Consider the following 19,421-nt stretch of genomic DNA (forward strand, 5'->3'; position numbering starts at 1 on the left):
ATGGTTACCCACACCAAATGACCAAGTCTTTCATTTACAAATATTAGCAGAGCATGAAAAACAACCAAATACATGAAATGGATCAGCCACTCTAAAAAGTGGACCAAGTAACCAATCAGAGCCAATAACCCCATTAAAATAGAGCTAATAAAAATGAAATAGCAATTTAAATTTTTCCCGTATTTTTGTAAGAAAGAAGAGGATAAACACATCAAAAATAAGCTGCACTTCTTAAATAAAGATCTCCCTGGAAAATATAAAATATTAGAAATAAAAAACTCCTTATCTGCTTAACTTAAAAAGTAATTTTTTTTTGAGACAGATTTTCACTCCTGTTGCCCAGGCTGGAGTACAATGGCAAGATCTCAGCTCACTGCAACATCCATCTCCTGGGTTCAAGCGATTCTCCTGCCTCAACCTCCCAAGTAGATGGAATTACAGTAATATGCCACCATGCCTGACTAATTTTGTATTTTTAGTAGAGATGGGGTTTCACCATGTTGGTCAGGCTGGTCTCAGACTCCTGACTTCATGTGATCTGCCTTCCTTGGCCATCCAAAGTGCTGGAATTATAGGTATGAGCCACTGTGCCCAGCCAAAGAGTAATTATTGCTTAATTATGCTTGTTAACATTTATCGAGCATTACCATAAGTTAAGCACTCTAAGTTCTTGTATTATGTAATTTACTACCAGAACATGGTTGATTAAAAATCAATGTTAACTTTATTTTTAGTTTAGAACACTACTTGGACTTAATTAGGTATCATTTGTAGCATTTATGTGTGATGTTACCGAGTGCATTTTTCAATGCCATTTAAAGTTTTCCAACTGACAAAAGGTTTGGCCACTTAGTAGACCTGCACGGTTCAATATCGTAACAGCCACATATGGCTACTGATCACTAGTAATATGCTTAGTCCAAATTAAGATGTTCTATTAAGTACAAAATACATGATAGATTTAAAAGACTTTGGAACACAAAAAATGAATATTAAATACCATGTATATTTTTATATTTATTACATGTGAAATATTTTGATATACTGAGTTACATAAAATATGATTAAAATTAACATCATTTATTTCTAGTTTTTTAATGTGGTTACTGGAAAATTCTCCATTACATACATGGCTTGCATTTGTGGCTAAGGTTATATTTCTGTTTCACAGCACTGCTGTGGACACTCATATGGTTTGGTGTCTAAATTGATTCTTTGGGGAGTATTGAGGCATTTTTCACCATCTACAATGGTATGTTTTCTCTTCCATGTGGATCCTCTTATGACAATGCAGTGTAACGCATGGATGACTCTTTCATGACATATCACATGTATCGTTTCCCTCCTGTGTGGATCTTCTGGTGAACACAGAAGTCCCAACACTTCATGAAGCCTTCTCCATAAATATTCTCTCTCCTGTGTGTGTTCTCCAGTGGATGTCAAACCAAGATTTACTCTGCATACATGCTACACATTGGTACTATGTCAACTCTATGGTACTTTGGCCCACAAAATGGCCAGTGAATCCCACTGTGACTCAATGAAGATTAAAATGGAAATTTTTTTTATCAACTAGAATGACGTGTAATTGTCTTAAGAAGGTCTGACTGCATGGCATGCCCTTCAGGACCTCCCTGGGTAACTGACATATTGCCTTGTTTTCTTCCTTTGGAAATGCTCACATTCTTTTGAGATACTTCTCTTTGGCACTAAATTTCTAGAATCCTCTTATGCCAGAGCTAAGGAAGACGATATCTCAACATAAAAACTTTTAAAATAAACTCCTTTGCAATTCTTCACGCCATTTACTTTTACAGAATCAGGTCCTTTTTGTAGCTGAAAATGCTGGACCATAAGGACTGGTATCTCCTAGTATATCCTCCAGTTCTTGACAACCCTTCCTTTACCAAGACCTGGAAATCCCTCAACATAAATGTTCTGTCCCCAATTTATCAAGAACCTAAACCTAGGTATAAATGTCTGGCCTCAGTCAGAGGGCAGAGTTCACATAGCCTTCTTAGAAGTTCCATGGGATCTGACTCCTCCAAATATGTGAATTTTGTAAGCTAACTTACCAGGTCTCAGGGATGCATTCCTGCGGCTCTGACCCAGGCCTGTGCCGAGATGTTACATGAGACCATGAAATACCATATCTCATCATTATTGAGTGAGTCATTCTGAGAATCCAGTATCTCACTAAGGTCTATTATAGGAAGTCTACTTTGATCTCTCCTAGTAAAAGAGTCACTGCATATTTAGAAACATTCTTGTCTGCTAGCCTTCAATGTTCATGCAAGCGAAAATCAGCTTTCAAGTCTGATTTAAGCTATTTATATACCACTGAAGAAAGGCCAGTCTTCACCTGGTAACCTCATAACACCACACTCAGATGCTAATGACTAGTTGAAATGGTGTTACTTCCGAGGCCTCTGTTCTGTTCTGTTGGTCTATCTCTGTTTTGGTACCAGTACCATGCTGTTTTAATTACTGTAGCCTTGTAGTATAGTTGGAAGTCAAGTAGCGTGAGGCTTCCAGCTTTGTTCTTTTTGCTTAGGATTGTCTTGGCTATGCAGGCTCTTTTTTGGTTCCATATGAAGTTTAAGCTGATTTTTTCCAGTTCTGTGAAGATCAATGGTAGCTTGATGGAGATAGCACTGAATCTATAAATTACTTTGGGCAGTATAGCCCAAAGTCAAAGAAAATTTCACTGGACTTAAGTCTTCAAATTGAGAAAGCTTCCAAGTACTAAGCAAGATTTCTGAAATAAAATAATTGCTGACATTTCTTAAAGGATAAAAAGAACCCAATGACCTCTTAAATTTTATAAAACTTAAGAACTTATAAAAACAACTAGACTTGTATCATTTCTAATCTGTAATCAGCACTCTCGTCTACAAATAACAAAACTGAATGAAGCAATGTATATGGAGTTATAAGAGAAAGGCTTGTAACACTCAGTAAATCCATATATTCCCCCCAAAAAAGCCTGAGTAAAATACGAAAACAAAAGAAATATTTTCACACATAAAACTCTGAAAAACTTTCTTAATGAGGTTCTCCAGTTAAATCAGAATCCATGATTGCACAGCCTTGTAACTATAATAAAAACACTGAATTATATACTTTGAAAGAGTGGTTTTTATAATACTTGAATTATATCTTGAATGTAAAAACAAAATACATGTGAATGGAATACTCAATTCTAAAACACTTGGCATATAAGCTGTTTCTTTTATCTTTAAAAAAAAAAAAAAAGTAACACTGAAGAGGCTAGGGCAGTGGCTTGTGCCTATAATCCCAGCTACTCTGGAGGCTAGAAGCCAGAGGAACACTTGAGGTCAGCAGTTTTGAGAACAGCCCAAGCAACACAGAGAGATCCTGTTTCTACAAAAAACAACTTAAAAAATAAGCCAACTATGATGGCACACACCTGTAGTCCTAGCTCCTCAGGAGGCTGAGGCAGGAGGGTCACTTGGGCCCATGAGTTTGAGATTACAGTGAGCTGTGATCTCACCACTGCACTGCAACCTGGATGACAGAACTGCACTACCTCAGGGATTTAAAAAAAAGGAAAGAATTGAAGAAATAAAAAGTACAAATAACTTTGGTATACACGAATATCAGAAGAACATACATTTTTCAAGTGTAGCTATAAAGATTAAAGCAATTGTTTTGAAAGAATTTATGGAGAGAAAATGTAAATAACAAAATGAAAATTCTGTACATAGAATCCCAGATAGTTTCAGCAGAGTTAGTAGGTAAGGTTTTCAGGGGAAGAGTGTCTGAGATAAAATGTTTACAGCATACATGCCCACAAAACAAAAAAAGGAACAAAGTAAAGCAGTTCATAAAATAGTAAAATGAGCAAGAATAGAGATACGCAAATCACATAATAAGATTCATAATACTCTTGTTAATGAGTAGGTTGGGGAAATAAGCAATTTCATGTTGATATGTTGGTTCAGACTTTGTGCAGAGCAAACTGACAGTATCTATGAAAATTTAAAATCAAAATGCCCTTTTTCCCATAAATTCTACTTCTACGACCCCATCTTACAGAGATCCCCTTACCTATACTCAAAAGAAGACACTCTTGTAATCCCAGAACTTTGGGAGGCCAAGGCAGGCAGATCGCTTGAGCCCAGGACTTTGAGACTATCCTGGGCAATATGGCAAAACCCAATCTCTACAAAAAAATACAAAAATTGGCCAAGTGTGGTGGCATGAGCCTGTAATCCCAGCTACTTGGGGGACTGACGTGTGAGGATCGCTTGAGCCCAGGAGGATGGGGCTGCAGTGAGCTGTGATCATGCCACTGCACTCCAGCCTGAGTGACAAAGTGAGATCAAGTCAAAAAAAAAAGAAAAGATTATACTGTATGTGTTATCTTTTAAAGAGAAAAAAATACATACTTGTCAATAGGAAAATGACTCAAATGTGACTACTCTTCAATACAGCTGTTAACAAGGATGCAAACAGATTTATGCATATGACATGGAAAAAAGACCAGCATATATTATGTGGAAAAATGTGAGTTTTAAAACAAAAGACATGTGAATGGAATATTCAATTCTAAAACACTTGGCATATGTGCATATAAATGCTTTTTTATAGGTCTAGAAATGGGATTCCAATGTCACTGGAGTTATCTGGTTCCTAATTCCACATAACTGGATCTGACTTCAGATTACCCTGGCTTTCTCTATATTCGAGCAGAAACCAAGACTAAGATTTGGAGGAACCTCTGAGACTCCCTATTAGCCCTGAGTCTTTCCAGTCCTGCCATTTCCTACTTTTCACCAGGGCTCAATAACAAAAGTGAATTTTAAGAAAAGAAAAAGATGACAAAAAGTAGTTTCACCACTTACTTCCATTACATACAAGTGCCACTGTTTGCACTTTTATTTTGTATTAGTTAAAATATATTACCTCAAAATGTAAGAAAGACCCCCTTTTTTTCTTTTTTTTCTTTTTTTGAGACAGGGTCTTGCTCTGTTGTTACCTAGGCTGGAACGCAGTGGTGCAATCGTAGCTCACTAGAGCTCACTGCAGCCTTGACCTCTCGGGTTCAAGTGATGCTCAAACCTAAGCCTCCCAAGTATCTGGAGCGATAGGCATGCATCACCACAACTGGCTAATTTTTTATTTTTTTGCAAAGACTGAGTCTCACTGTGTTGCCTAGGTTGGTCTCAAATTCCTGGGCTCAAGCAATCCTTCTGTCTTGGCCTCTCAAAATGTTAGTATTACAGGCCTAATTACTGTGCCTGGCCAAGCAAGAATGGACTTTCTGAACAGAAATGAAAAATTAAACCTGATCACCTGAATAGACAGTACAAAAATAAACTGAAATAAACAATGAAATAACCACTATGTCTTAGGACCTGTATTCAGTCACAGTTTAGCACAGACACAAAACATGTCATTTAATTTGAAAAGGTAGATTTCTGAGGAACATTTTTAGAAACTGGAATTAGACTTTAGACAAGCAGGCTATATCAGTCTAAGGTATACAGGTACTCAGAAGGGTCAATTAACAAATCAAGATAAAGACTTTAATCAGGGCAAAAAAGAGCTGATTAGATATTATGCCTAACTTATTCATACTATAATGTGTTCAGGGGATATCAACAAAAAAAGGCATATTCAGCTGCCTACTAGACATTTCCACTTCAGCATCTGAATTGCGCCTTGTATTCAACAGGTCCAAAATTGAACTCATGCTCTCTCCCTGCACCTAGTCTTCTAATATTCCCTATCTAAATGTAGAGAAAGCTAGAAATCAAGGAGTGACCTTTGACATGTCCCTCTCTGTCATCTACATATTCAGTATACCGCGAATGCTTCATCCCTTAAATATCTCACAAATACTACTACTTCCCCATCTCTAGGGCAAGCAACCATCACCTCTCACTTGATTACTGCAACAGCCACCTAATCTCTGGGTAACCAATCTAGGTACCTACCCGAAACCCAATACTTTCAATTTTAATCTTCATACTGCAGCCCAAATGGCCTTTTGTGGAATCACTAACACCCACTAGATAAAATACTTCAATATTGGCCGGGCGCAGTGGCTCAAGCCTGTAATCCCAGCACTTTGGGAGGCCGAGGCGGGTGGATCACGAGGTCAAGAGATCGAGACCATCCTGGTCAACATGGTGAAACCCCGTCTCTACTAAAAAAATACAAAAAATTAGCTGGGCATGGTGGCACGTGCCTGTAATCCCAGCAACTCAGGAGGCTGAGGCAGGAGAATTGCCTGAACCCAGGAGGCGGAGGTTGCAGTGAGCCGAGATCGCGCCATTGCACTCCAGCCTGGGTAACAAGAGCGAAGCTCGGTCTCAAAAAAAAAAAAAAAAAAAAAAAAAAAAAAAAATACTTCAATACATTCCCTCTGCATCCAGAATAAAAACCCAAATCATCCAGACTGTCCATCATGCCCTGTACTGTCTGACCCCCACCTACCTTCCCAGCCACATTTCATACCACTCTACCCTTGCTCTTAGCATTCTTTCAGGCATTCCTAATAGCCAACCTCCTTCCCATAACAGGAACTTGGAACATGTTATTTCCTGTAACTGGCAAGTTCTACCCTCTCCTGTTTGATTAGACAACTTTTATTCACTCCTTAGTCTCCTTTTAGGTGTCACTTCCTCAGGAAAGCCTTCTTTTACCACCATGATTAAGTCAAATCTTCATATTAAAGGCATTCCCAACACTGTATACTTTGAGTGTAGTTTAATATGTAACTATGCAATTGTGGCAATCTCTCCATCTAAACAAAAGCATCCTGAGTCCAACAACTATGTCTGCATTCCTCACCATATCAAAGCACCTAGCACAGAAATACAAGAGATAATATACTCAGGAGAGCATTAGGAAAAAGAGTTAATGCATGCTGGGCTTAATACCTAGGTGATGGGTTGACAGGTGCAGCAAACCAGCATGGCACATGTTTACCTATGTAACACATGTGCACATCCTGCACATGTACCCCAGAACTTTAAAAAAAAATTAAATAAGTATAGTCAATAAACATGTTTAATTAGTCAGGCATGGTGGCTCACACCTGTAATCCCAGCACTTTGGGAGGCCAAGGCAGGCGGATCACCTGAGGTTGGGAGCTGGAGACCAGCCTGAATTTGCCAGGTGCAGTGGTGAGTGCCTGTAATCCCAGCTACTTGGGAGGCTGAGGCAGGAGAATCACTGGAATCCGGCAGAGGTTGCAGTGACCCAAGATCGCCGTGAGCTGAGATCAAGCCATTGTGCTCCAGCCTGGGCAACAACAGCAAATCTCCGTCTCAAAAAATATATACATGTTTAATTAATAGATTGATGGTTACAGCTGAAGTACTTTCTTGCTTGGCTCCAAGGGTAACCTGAAGGTATTTCTAGTTCTGTAATTATACGACTTCATATATGCACATTGAAATTAGTGTGCATCTGATCTCTATCAAAATTCATTACTTTTTTACTAAAAAATAGAAATGCTATTATTATGTTCCTAAAAGGCCTTTTATTGCAGGGATCACACATTTAGTAAACAGGATAACTGTAAATATTGGGAAGATGAAATTAATCTAATATCCTTATATTATCAAGCAATGAAACAATTCTATTGAGGAAATGAAGTCATTTTTTTGTTTTGAAGAGGGAGTCTTGCTCTGTCACCCAGGCTAGAGCGCCGTAGCATGATTTTGGCTCACTGCAACCTTCACCTCCCAGGTTCAAGAGATTGTCCTGCCTCAGCCTCCCCAGTAGCTGGGATTACAGGCTTGAGCCACTGAGTTTGGCCAGAAATAAAAGTAGTTTTTTTGTTATGTTTTGGGTTTTGTTTTCTTTTTCATTTAATTTATCTTAATCTATATTCCTACAACATTAAAACCAACTTAAGATTCCTGATGGAATAAGAAAAATAGGAGATATATTCAGATGTATGCAGAGATTTAACTGCTATGAAGACTACCTATTACATAGCTAACTCTACCACCCTGAAAATTAATTCCTAAGAGATTCTTAGGAATATTAGATGGTTCCTGTGACTTAATATCAGACCGGGGCAAGAAGTCCTATTTGGAATATGCTGTTTTCTTTACTCCCCTCCATTTTAACTCACTTGTTATAGATGAAAAATCACTGAATATCATTTACGTTTTTAAAACTTTGTAAATTCCCCCCTCCTCTGTCAAGTTGCCTCTAAAGAGTGGATCCAAAATAGCCTTAAAAATAGAGGAAAAGAGGACTGAAATACATCAAGTATGTTTAAATCCATAAGCTCATTATAATAAGAAAATGTAACTGGTCACCACTGAAAAGATGCTTTAAAAAAAAAATCATTATTTTGGAATTTAGTAAATGAAAGAATTACACATTAATTCTGCCTTTCCTATATAAATTATACCTCTGGGTGACCAAACAGTAGATATAGGGAAGATTTTCTTTTTAACAGTATTTCAGGTAATAAGTGAAGAAAAAAAATAATAGAATGACACTATTTTGAAACCTATAATGAATAGATCTGGTCATTGAGCTGCTAACATCACCAAAAATGTAAATAATTAAATATTATGTCCTCCTGAGAAAAGAACACAATCCCACCTAAGAAAAAGTCTCTCCCAAACCCCTAGAATTGTTTTGAGAATTAAGTGGGGAATTTTAGGTAAAGCTCTAAAGCACAAGGCAGGGCACATAGTTTATATTCAAGAAAGTCTAGTTTGCTTCCTTAATCCCCTCCCCCTAGAAAACAAAGCAGCAGTTGTTTCTATTATTATTGCTGTTTAGACAGATAATCTATAATTTAAAGAAAACATTCTGGGGGTTGGGGGAGTCAAGGCAGTATCTCACCATCACAATTTAACAATTATATTTGACACTGATTCTCCATTCACTCTACCTCTCCTCCTTCTATCCCTGTCTGAGCAACATAGATCTAGTATTAGTCACTTGCATTTAAGCACAATTATGTTTCAAAGTTAGAGGTAAATGGCTGAGAAACACCTATTTCCATGTGGCTCTCCTCCAAATTCAGTCCCAGCGCAGAGGACGCCTCAGGAATAGTATTTTAGTCTCTACCGAGACCAGCTCGGCCATAGAGACCCCCACCAAGGCGGCACTGAGAAGCATACATCCAGATAGAACAGCAAAGTGAGACTATCGGCGGCCACCAGTCTTCAGAGCTGAGAGCTTCAGAGGCTGACAACTTTCTGGGCTGAAGGCCCCGAGAAGATTCTGACCCACGTAGTTATTCTCTCTGAGCAGGTGATTATTATTAACAAACAGGTGTTCTGTGTTTTCTCATAGAACCAAGATGAACTAGGTAGGCAGCTGGTGCCTGCTTACCACTGATCAAAGACAAACTAGAAAGTATTCTCCACGAGGAAGCCACGGGGCAGGGTCATGTAACCTGTGCTTAAAGAATTGTTTTAACCGGTATATGATATATATATACTGTTTTGCTACTTTAGAATGCCCCAAGCAGTTTTCCACTCGGCAGAGAGGGATGACTAGGTTTTCCTTGCAACTGTTCTTGGCAAACAATATAGTTCATCATACACTCAGCATTTCTCAGCAAGTCTCCTCTCTGTTTTGGAAATTACCACTCCCTCTGCATTCATATGATTACTGTATAAGTGATCCTTGCACACATACGCTCGCACAATAAAGACCAGTGAGTGCAGAGTTAAATTGTATCCCCCCCAGAAGATACATCTAAATCCCAACACCCAGCACCTATGAATGTGACCCTATATGGAAATAGGGTCTTTGCAGATATAATTTTTTTTTTTTGACACAAAGTTTCACTCTTGTTGCCCAGGCTGGAGTGCAATGGCGCTATCTCAGCTCATCGCAACCTCCACCTCCTGCCTCAGCCTCCCAGGCTGGTCTCAGACTCCTGACCTCATGATCTGCCCACATCAGCCTCCCAAAGTGCTGGGATTACAGGTGTGAGCCACCATGCCTGGCCACAGATATAATTAAATTAAGTATCTTGGGATGAGATCATCCTAGGTGGGTGGTAAATCCAGTAACTGGCATCCTTATAGACAAAGTACAGAGATATTGTACTTGAGACACAGAGATACACAGATAAGTCAGCCATAAGAATATAGACACAGGGACTGAGGCTACAAGGCCAAAAGGCAAGGAATGCCAAAGGTTTCCAGCAGCCACCAGAAGCTAGTAGAGAGGCACAGAACAGATTTCCCCCACAGAGCCTCCAGAAGGAATCAATTCTGCTGACACCTTGGTTTTGGGCTGCAAGGCTCATGAAATCATGAAAGAATGATTTTTTGTTGTCTTAAACCATCAAGTTTATCATCATTCGATAGAATAGCTCTAGAAAACTAACACTTGGCAGAGCTGGCTGATCCAGCTCCAGGTCCTACCATTGAAAATTTGTAATTGTGGCCAGGAAATTCCAATCTCAGTCTGGCTGCCTCATATATAAGAGATGTTAAGCCAGGAGCAGCTGGTGCCCTGTGAACTAGGAGGCAGAGAAAGCCTGTAGGAAGAAAGAAGAATGAAACACACAGTCTATATCCCATTTGTTTCTGAGGCCTAGGTGCATATTTATTCTTGGGTCCTATAAGATAGATACTCCTTTATCAAAAAACTTAATCCATTTTTACTCACACTAGTTCAAGTGGATTTCTGTAACTGGTAGCCCGAAGGGACCTAATACACTCAAGAAACTACTGCCAGAAGCCTACAATAAAGATCAGCTGGATTAAATCCTTTCTTGGGCAGGTGCCAGGAAAAGCTGAATTTACTCAAGAACCCTTAAAGAAAGCAAGGGAAGCTACAAAACTAAGCCACAAGCACAGTAGCAAGAGACAATGCAAAAAAGTGCCACAGTTTTCACTGGGCGTAAGAGCCAAGACCCAGATCTCATACAGGTTTAGTATCCCTAATCCAAAAATCCAAAATCCTAAATGCTCCAAAATCCTAAATTTTGTGAGCACTGATGTGACAACACAAATTGAAAAGGCCACCCTGAAGTCATATGACAGGCTACAGCCAAAACACAATTAAAACTTTGTTTCAGGCCAGGCGCGGTGGCTCAAGCCTGTAATCCCAGCAGTGTGGGAGGCCGAGGCGGGTGGATCACGAGGTCAAGAGATCGAGACCATCCTGGTCAACATGGTGAAACCCCGTCTCTACTAAAAATACAAAAAATTAGCTGGGCATGGTGGTGTGTGCCTGTAATCCCAGCAACTCAGGAGGCTGGGGCAGGAGAATTGCCTGAACCCGGGAGGCGGAGGTTGCGGTGAGCCGAGATTGCGCCATTGCACTCCAGCCTGGGTAACAAGGGCGAAACTCCATCTCAAAAAAAAAAAAAAAAAAAAAAAAAAAACTTTGTTTCATGTACAAAATGATTTAAAATATTGTACAAAATTACCTTCAGGCTATGTGTATAAGGTGTGCATGAAATATAAATGAATTTTGTATTTAGACTTGGGTCAATCCAAGACACCTCATTATATATATGCAAATAACACAAAATCCAAAAAACACAAAATCTTTAACACTTCTGGTCCCAAGTATTTCAGATAGGGGATACTTAGCCTATAATGAAAGGGAGTATGGGTCAGTTATGATGTTGAAGATACAAAAAAAAAAAATTTAATTTTTAGTCAAGCTCTACCTACTATACTAACTAAAAAATACTCAAGCAGATTGCTTTTTGCTATTTAACATGGCATGATTACTACTGTGCATATGAATAACATGTATCAGATTCTTTTTGTTTGGAAATTATTTTATTACAACACTAAACACTACTCACGTATGCTGGGTCTCTTTCTGAAAGAGTACAAATAACACTTGATTCTTTACTTTCAAAATATACCAAACATTAGGTACAAGGACGTACACATATTTGACAAGGGGTAGAATTAAAAGGGGTTAAAGAGAATGACATAACTTCCAAAGAGGGATGCATCCCTAGGTGTCATGGGAACAAATGTGGCCAAGTTGCTTTTTAACTGGAAAGGATTTCAGATGAACAAGGTAATTCACCAGCCTTAAGCTAAGTAAGTCATCAGCAAACAAGAGAGTAATAAACACTAGAAAAACAATCAAATTATTGTCTAAATTCATTATAAAACTATACGAGAGAGATAAACAGAGACAAGAAGACAAGGAGAAAATAGTTCTAAGAAAACCATGCTTAAATGAATGACCCCCTCAAAAAAACGCTTCTTTAAAATAAAATCTAAGAAATTTAACGTTACTGAGCTTTCGCTTTACAAAGTTCTGTGCACTCATTTGCCTTCTATGTCCCAAAAACAGCCTGATTTCTTCTGAAGCATTTTTCCATTATAAAAGTAACATAGCAGCCACTGTTCATAAATCACCTAGAAACATCTTAGCATAAATACATGATTCTACAATGGAAGATTTTGTGACAAAGACTTCAACCAAATCAACTAACTTAAAAAGAAATAGGGCAGAATGCCCTAGATCAGAAAAGTGGCTGGAACTACTTTCCTGGTTAGGAGCTGAAAGTTGAGAGAAATTCTGGGATTTTCAAGGGCAAAAAAAAGGATTGGGGAACAAAAGGAAGGAGAACATCTAGAAACAAGCAAATAAGCTTAAAAGGAATATTTAAAAGATAAAACAGGAAAACAGACATAGTCTAGCAATTTTGTCACTCTCTAATAACATTTAAATAAGCCATAATATCAATATCAATATAAACCTTGAAACCACATCAGATTCAGGTAGTAATACTCTGATATCCCAGCTGCAGATTAAAGTGTGTTGTCTTCCCTAAACCTTGGAGGAAGCCTCATAAAGGCATCCTTCCTTGCTTCTTCTTCTCCTGCCAAATAAAATAAAAGAAGCTAAATAATACAGAAAAGCTTCAATAATACAACAAGATATGAATACAGTTGCTAGCCATTTCCAACATAACAAAGCAATAAAGTTTCCCAAGAAACAGGATCATCAATAAAAGAGAAGGCCCTGAGAGACAAGAATTTTCTCCATAAATGAACCTAAATCTTAACTACAAATGGTTCTCAGAATCATTTTTAACTACTGAACCTTCATCAACCCATGATCAAAGACTCACTGAATCCAACAGCTTTACTCAGTATCCAATACAAGAATTTTTAATATCCTATGCTAAATTTCATTAAAAGGTAGATTTTAGAAGTCCCAGAAAATACACTTTAATGTCCCACACTTTAATACACTTTATATTCCCAAATACCTCGATGGCAGGTCCCTTCCCTGTTTAAAAGCACAAAAGGCATACAAATCAAGTTCTAGCCTAGTTTATCCAGCATATAACCTTCCTACCAAGTATATTAAGACAAGGAATGGGGGAAGCAGCTGAGCTGAAATTACAGGCTGTCATGACACCTCAATATCAAATCTGAATACCTGGTTCTCTAGGAGAGCAAGATTTTTTCTTCACAATCCTGTTACTAAGCAACTGTAACAATGGTTGCATGAGCCTTCTAGAAGCCAGCACAGTTAAGCGAAAAAAAATTCTAAGGAAAGAAAAATGGAAAATTCCCTGCTTTGGGACTTTTTATTCCAGGATACAGTCAATGTAAAAACCGAAATCAACAAAACCAAAAATAATCTAAACTCAAAACAATTCCTGAAAGGCCCAGAAAACTATATGCTACCATATATCTTTTACTTTATGTTCAGTTTCATTTCATTTCAAAATTCACATTCGACTGGTGATAATGACTTCCTTACTGTGTTTCTTTTGTGGTCCCCTTCTTTCCTTCACCCTCCCTAGAGAATAATTTTTTTTCAAATTTCCTTACTGATTAAAAGAACATTTTAGACCTCTTAAATCCATTTCTTTGTTTACAGAAGCTATAAAACCTAGTTTACAATTGTTTCATGTTGCCTCAGCTTTGAACAAAGAACACTCTAGGACATCAAACTATTCCTTTGAAGAGAACAATCTCTCAAGCAGAGCCAGACCCTTTCCCAGCCACTCCCTGAAGTTTAGACAACCAGAGCATTGCAATGTCAAGTCTTTTTCAAAGTTAGACTATACAATGTAACCCGCTCTAAGCCACTGTTTCTCAAATTGTGGGCTGGGCTTCAGGTGGAAGGGGAGCTTCCATAGGTGTTCCAATGGAACCTTATAGACTAGACTTGCAAAGGACAAAGAAGCAAGTTATAAGACTGGAAGAGATTGGCTCATCTACTTTTCCTTCCATCTTTCTTTCACGCTTTCAAAACATGAAATGCCGAGAAAACTCAATAAACTACATTCTTTAAATATCTATTCTATAGAAGGCTGCTTCTCACTATTGGCTTTTTCTATCCACCCCCTCTCTCTTTCTTAGTTCCTGAAGGATAGTATCATAGAAGATAAATAAACAAGATGGAAAGATAAAGTTTTAAAATTATTTTTCTAAATCAAAGATAAGCAATTGTGGTGTGTCTGAGTTCCCAAGGTGCCTCTAGATACCAATAAACCTCTAATCTAAGAAGTCAGAGACAAGTAGAAATTTAAATAATGGAAACTGAAGGCCCAAAGTGTCTCACCCAAAGTCATTCCTACATTGATTGATTGATTGAGTGATGGATCGATTGAGTGATTGACTGATTGAGACCGAGTCTTACTTTGTTGTCCAGGCTGGAGTGCAGTAGTGTGATCTTGGCTCACTGCAACCTCTGCCTCTGAGTTTAAGCGATTCTCCTGCCTCAGCCTCCTGAGTAGCTGGGACTACAGGCACGTGCCACTACACTCGGCAATTTTTTTGTATTTTTATTAGAGATGGGGTTATAACTTGTTGGCCTGGCTGCTCTTCAACTCCTGGCCTCAAGCAATGCGTCCCCCTCAGCCTCCCAAAGTGTTGGGATTATGGGCATAAGCCACCAGGCCTGGCCCATTTCTGCCTTTAGATCCCAAAGACACAGATGGTTTTCTGTCTCAGACGATTCCCTGAGGTTCATTTTGGAGGAGGAGGAGGCTGTCTGAATCTCCTGTTCTTAATTAGCTTGTTTCTTAAAATTGATTCTCATTTTGCTGGGGTTTTTTTTGGTAAACATAAACAGTACAAAGTATAGTCTTCATAATCACTACGCACCACAAAGTTCTGCTACTTGAAATAAAGCAATGAAGAAAATTATGTTTTCTAACATACAAATAATCATTCTCTCCAACGGCAACAATAAAGAAAACTTAGCATTTATATATTTTATTATCAAATTGATTCAAAAGTGAAATTGGTTAGCTTCAGCATCTACTGTCTATATCTCCCAGTGGATGACAATTTAGACAATATGAACATTTTGAGATAAGCATTTTTTTAAAATGTCCAACATCCTTCCATTGTTAAAATTCCTATATTTGCTTACTATAAAAGTCAAGGCTTTCTTCCATATGTTTGCCAAATAGCCAAAGATCCTATTTATGGTCACCTACATGTATAAGATTAATAACAGAAGCACTATCGATTGTAAAAGATTAGGGACAGGTGCGAGGGGCTCACACCTGTAATCCTAGCACTTTGGGAAGTGGAGGTGGGAGGATCACAAGGTCAAGAGATGGTGATCAGGCTGGCCAACATGGTGAAACCCCATCTCTACCAAAAATACAAAAATTAGCCTGGCACAGTGGCGTACACCTGTAGTCCCAGCTACTCAGGAGGCTGAGGCAGGAGAACTGCTTGAACCTGGGAGGCAGAGGTTGCAGTGATCCAAGATCACGCCACTGCACTCCAGCCTGGCAACAGAGCAAGACTCAATCTCAAAAAAAAAAAAAAAAAGATTAGAAATAATAGGAAATTGATAAATTATGGCTCATCCACACAATGGAATATTATTCAGCTAGAAAAAAAATAGAAAGCTCTTTATATGTTTTACAGAATGAGCTCTGAATGGTTTGGATGTTTGTCTCCTCCAAATCTTATGTTGACACATGATTCCCAATGTTGGAGATGGGGCCTGGTAGGAGGCGACTGAATCATTGCGGCAGATCCCTTATGAATGGTTTAGTATCATCCTCTTGGTGATAGGTGAGTTCTTGCTCAGTTAGCTCAATAGTGTTCTCGTTGTTTAAAAGCATCTTGGACCTCCCCCTCTCTCTCTTGCTCCTGGCTTCTACCATGTGATATGCCTGCTCCCCCTTTGCATTCCACGATGACTGTAAGCTTCCTGAAGCCCCTGCCAGAAACAGATACTGGCTCCATGCTTCCTGTACAGCCTGTAGAACCATGAGCCAAAATGAATCAATTTACTTTATAAATTAACTAGCCTTAGGTATTTCTTTATAGCAATGAAAGAATAGCCTAATACAAGCTCCAAGATACATTTTTTCACTGAAAATGCAAATAAAGAATACTATGTAACAGGTTACTATTTCTGTTTGTTAAGTGAGGAAAATATATATTTAAATACACATACCTACAAATTTTCTATCATATGTTGCATAGAATATTCTAAGACCTACTAGCAGTTTGTCCTCCATGAGGAAAAAAAAACCACACAGATACAATGATAGGACACAGGCTTTCCCTCAAATATCCAACATGAATGTATTATTTATTTATTTATTTATTTTTTTTTTTTTTTTTTTATTGAGAGTGTGTCTCACTCTTGCCCACGCTGGACTGCAGTGGCACAATCTTAGCTCACTGCAACCTCTGTCTCCCAGGTTCAAGCGATTCTCCTGTTTCAACCTCCCGAGTAGCTGAGACTACAGGCATGCGTCACCATGCCTGACTAACTTTTGTATTTGTAGTAGAGATAGGGTTTCACCATGTTGGTCAGGATACTGTGCAACTCCTGACCTCAGGTGATCCACCTGCCTCAGGCTTCCAAAGTGTTGGGATTACAGATGTGAGCCACTGCGCCAGGCCCAAAAATCACATTTTTAAATTTAAAAATAACTAAGACTACCATTAACAACAATGGTGGAGCACACACAAAAGCTCAGGAAGGCTGAACAGTTGTCATGTCTAAAGAAGAGTATTCATGCGGAGAAACATAATTTGAACAGAAGACTGGATCTACTTTGGGAAGGGCTTTTCCTTTTGCAATCATAGACTGCAAAAGGGAAAGAAAAATCAAGCAAGGCATGCTGGCACACATCTGTAGTCCCAGCTACTTAGGAGGCTGACGGGGGAGAACTACCTGAGCCCAGGAGTTTAAGGATTCAGTGAGCTATAATGCCTGGGCAGCACAGCCAGAGGAAGGGAGGGAGGGAGGAGGAGAAAAAGGAAAGGAAAGAGAAGGGGGAGGGGAGGAGAAGGGAGGGAAAGGGAGGGGAGGGAATTAATTAACATCAAGGTGCCAAAAAAACACAAAGAAAGGATCTAAGGAAACAGGAAAGATTTATAAAGAAAGGTTAAAAGGCTAGCGTTGTTTAGCCCAAACAACTTCAAGCCCAGGAATCTTTCCACAAATCATTGTTGTTGCTGAGATGGAGTTTCACTCTGTCACCGAGGCTGGAGTACAGTGGCACAATCTCAACTCACTGGAACCTCCACCTCCTGGGTTCAAGTGATTCTCGTGCCTCAGCCTCCCAAGTAGCTGGGACTACAGGCACATGTCACCACGTCCGGCTAATTTTTGTATTTTTAGTAGAGACGCAGTTTTACCATGTTGGCCAGGCTAGTCTCATGATCTCAGGTGATCCACCTGCCTCAGCCTCCCAAAGTGCTAAGATTACAGGCATGAGCCACCATGCCAGGCATCTTTCCACAAATTTTAATTACAGCTATACTCCATCTCAACTAAAGACAGGGAAAAAAAATTAAGTACTCAGCCCTGTCGATACTATAATAAAGATGAATAAAAATCACTGGAAACTTTGGGAGGCTAAGGCAGGTAGATCATGAGGTAAGGAATTCAAGACCAGCCTGGCCAAGATAGTGAAACCCCGTCTCTACTAAAAATACAAAAAAAAATTAGGTGGGCGTGGTAGGGGATGTCTGTAATCCCAGCTACTCAGAAGGCTGAGGCAGAGAATTGCTTGAACCCGGGAGGCGAAGGTTGCAGTGGGTCAAGATGGCACCACTGTACTCCAGCCTGAGCAACTGAGCAAGACTGCTCTGTCTCAACAACAACAACAACAAAAGTAGCTCCACAAAGGAGGAGGGAGGCTTGATGAGAGGTGAGGGAAAGGGGCAAGCCCAAATGATTTGAAGTAGGCAAACATTAGGACATGCAGCTCAAGACAATTTCTTGAAGCAAAGAGTAACATCTCCTTTTCAGGGAGTATTTTATAACAGAAGCTCACTGGTTCAAATATGGTCCTGTTTGACCATATTGGATCCCTGATATCGAGTCCTCTTATTCCTTGTTATCCCATTACCTCAGACTGTAATGAACTAAATATGGTCATACCAAGCAAATTCGAAGAACAAAACATTATTAACTTGGAATAATCAGGGAAAAGATATCCCTAAATCACAAAATATTTGAGAAATAAGTGCCATTATTTTCTAATACACTAATGCCAATGGCTGACCAATGAATGCCACTCACTACAATGTATAAACTATACCATTATGAAAGAAGCATTGCTTATGGATACCCTTGTTTCTGAAATTAAATCAGGAATCTGCATTGCATTTTTGAACTATAAACTATTTAGCTTTTTTCTTCTTAAAAAGAACAATGACAAATTTAAGTAGAGCCCCAAAACTTAAATACAGCAAATGACCACAAATTCCAAAACTGTCGGGTTTAAATTAGCATGATCTTTTCGTAATGACATAGCAACTGCATGACATTTTAAGAGCAAGAAAAAACACTGGCAAGTAGGATCAATGTTGACACTTAATAGGGATTTACTGAATTTTTTTTCTCTAAAAGCTTAAATCATTAACTGACCAAATACTGAGGAAAAAGTACCTGGTTGATGGAATCAGGTTGAGTATCCCATTGAGAACATAGCTGAACTCTGCATGATCCTGAGCAACAAGTGCCACGAGACCTTCACAGCAGGCTGTTCGAACCACTACATCGTCACTGCAGCACTTCTCCCACAGCAAGTTCAAAGCAGGAGTCTGAAACCAAACCAGCGATTACAAGACAATTCTGATGAGCAGCAAACACACACCTTCGGTCATTCATCAATGTGTAATGTGTTCACGGTAGGCTAGCTTTCCTATATAAAGATGATGCTCTTATTACTCTGTTCCTAGAATAATATGAAGTCAATTTTCCAAGAGAGGTAATGGATGTGTTTTGATATAGCAACTCTCTCTCACCTGGTATCGTGGCTGTAAAACAAGGCTGGCTGCAGGTAGAGGTATGACCTGAGTTTGAGTCACACAACAAAGCTAAGACTTGCCTATAGCACGTTGCTATAACCAGAGAATTTAACCAGACACTAATAGCATCAGTTTATCAGTTAGTCTAAGTTGAAGTCCAAATACTCTCTATGCTACAAGCCTTCAATGGCAATAACAGTTATTTTCAGAAAATGTTCC

The 19,421-nt window shown here is 38.9% G+C and overlaps 1 protein-coding gene across 5 annotated transcripts in view; it reads right to left on the reverse strand.

Annotated features, from left to right (window-relative positions):
- The window catches only part of FOCAD (focadhesin), a 289,039-nt gene that overhangs the window by 233,590 nt on the left and 36,028 nt on the right, over positions 1 to 19,421 (reverse strand). For all 5 annotated transcript variants that reach the window (XM_032300072.1, XM_032300075.1, XM_032300076.1 and 2 more), the window contains exon 4: positions 18,841 to 18,995. In XM_032300072.1, the coding sequence (XP_032155963.1) occupies positions 18,841 to 18,995 (155 nt within the window). The remainder of the gene's footprint in view (positions 1 to 18,840; positions 18,996 to 19,421) is intronic.

The sequence above is a fragment of the Sapajus apella genome, unplaced genomic scaffold, assembly GCF_009761245.1.
Source record: "Sapajus apella isolate SASKATOON/1434 unplaced genomic scaffold, GSC_monkey_1.0 scaffold42, whole genome shotgun sequence".
In the NCBI taxonomy this organism is placed as follows: domain Eukaryota; kingdom Metazoa; phylum Chordata; class Mammalia; order Primates; family Cebidae; genus Sapajus; species Sapajus apella.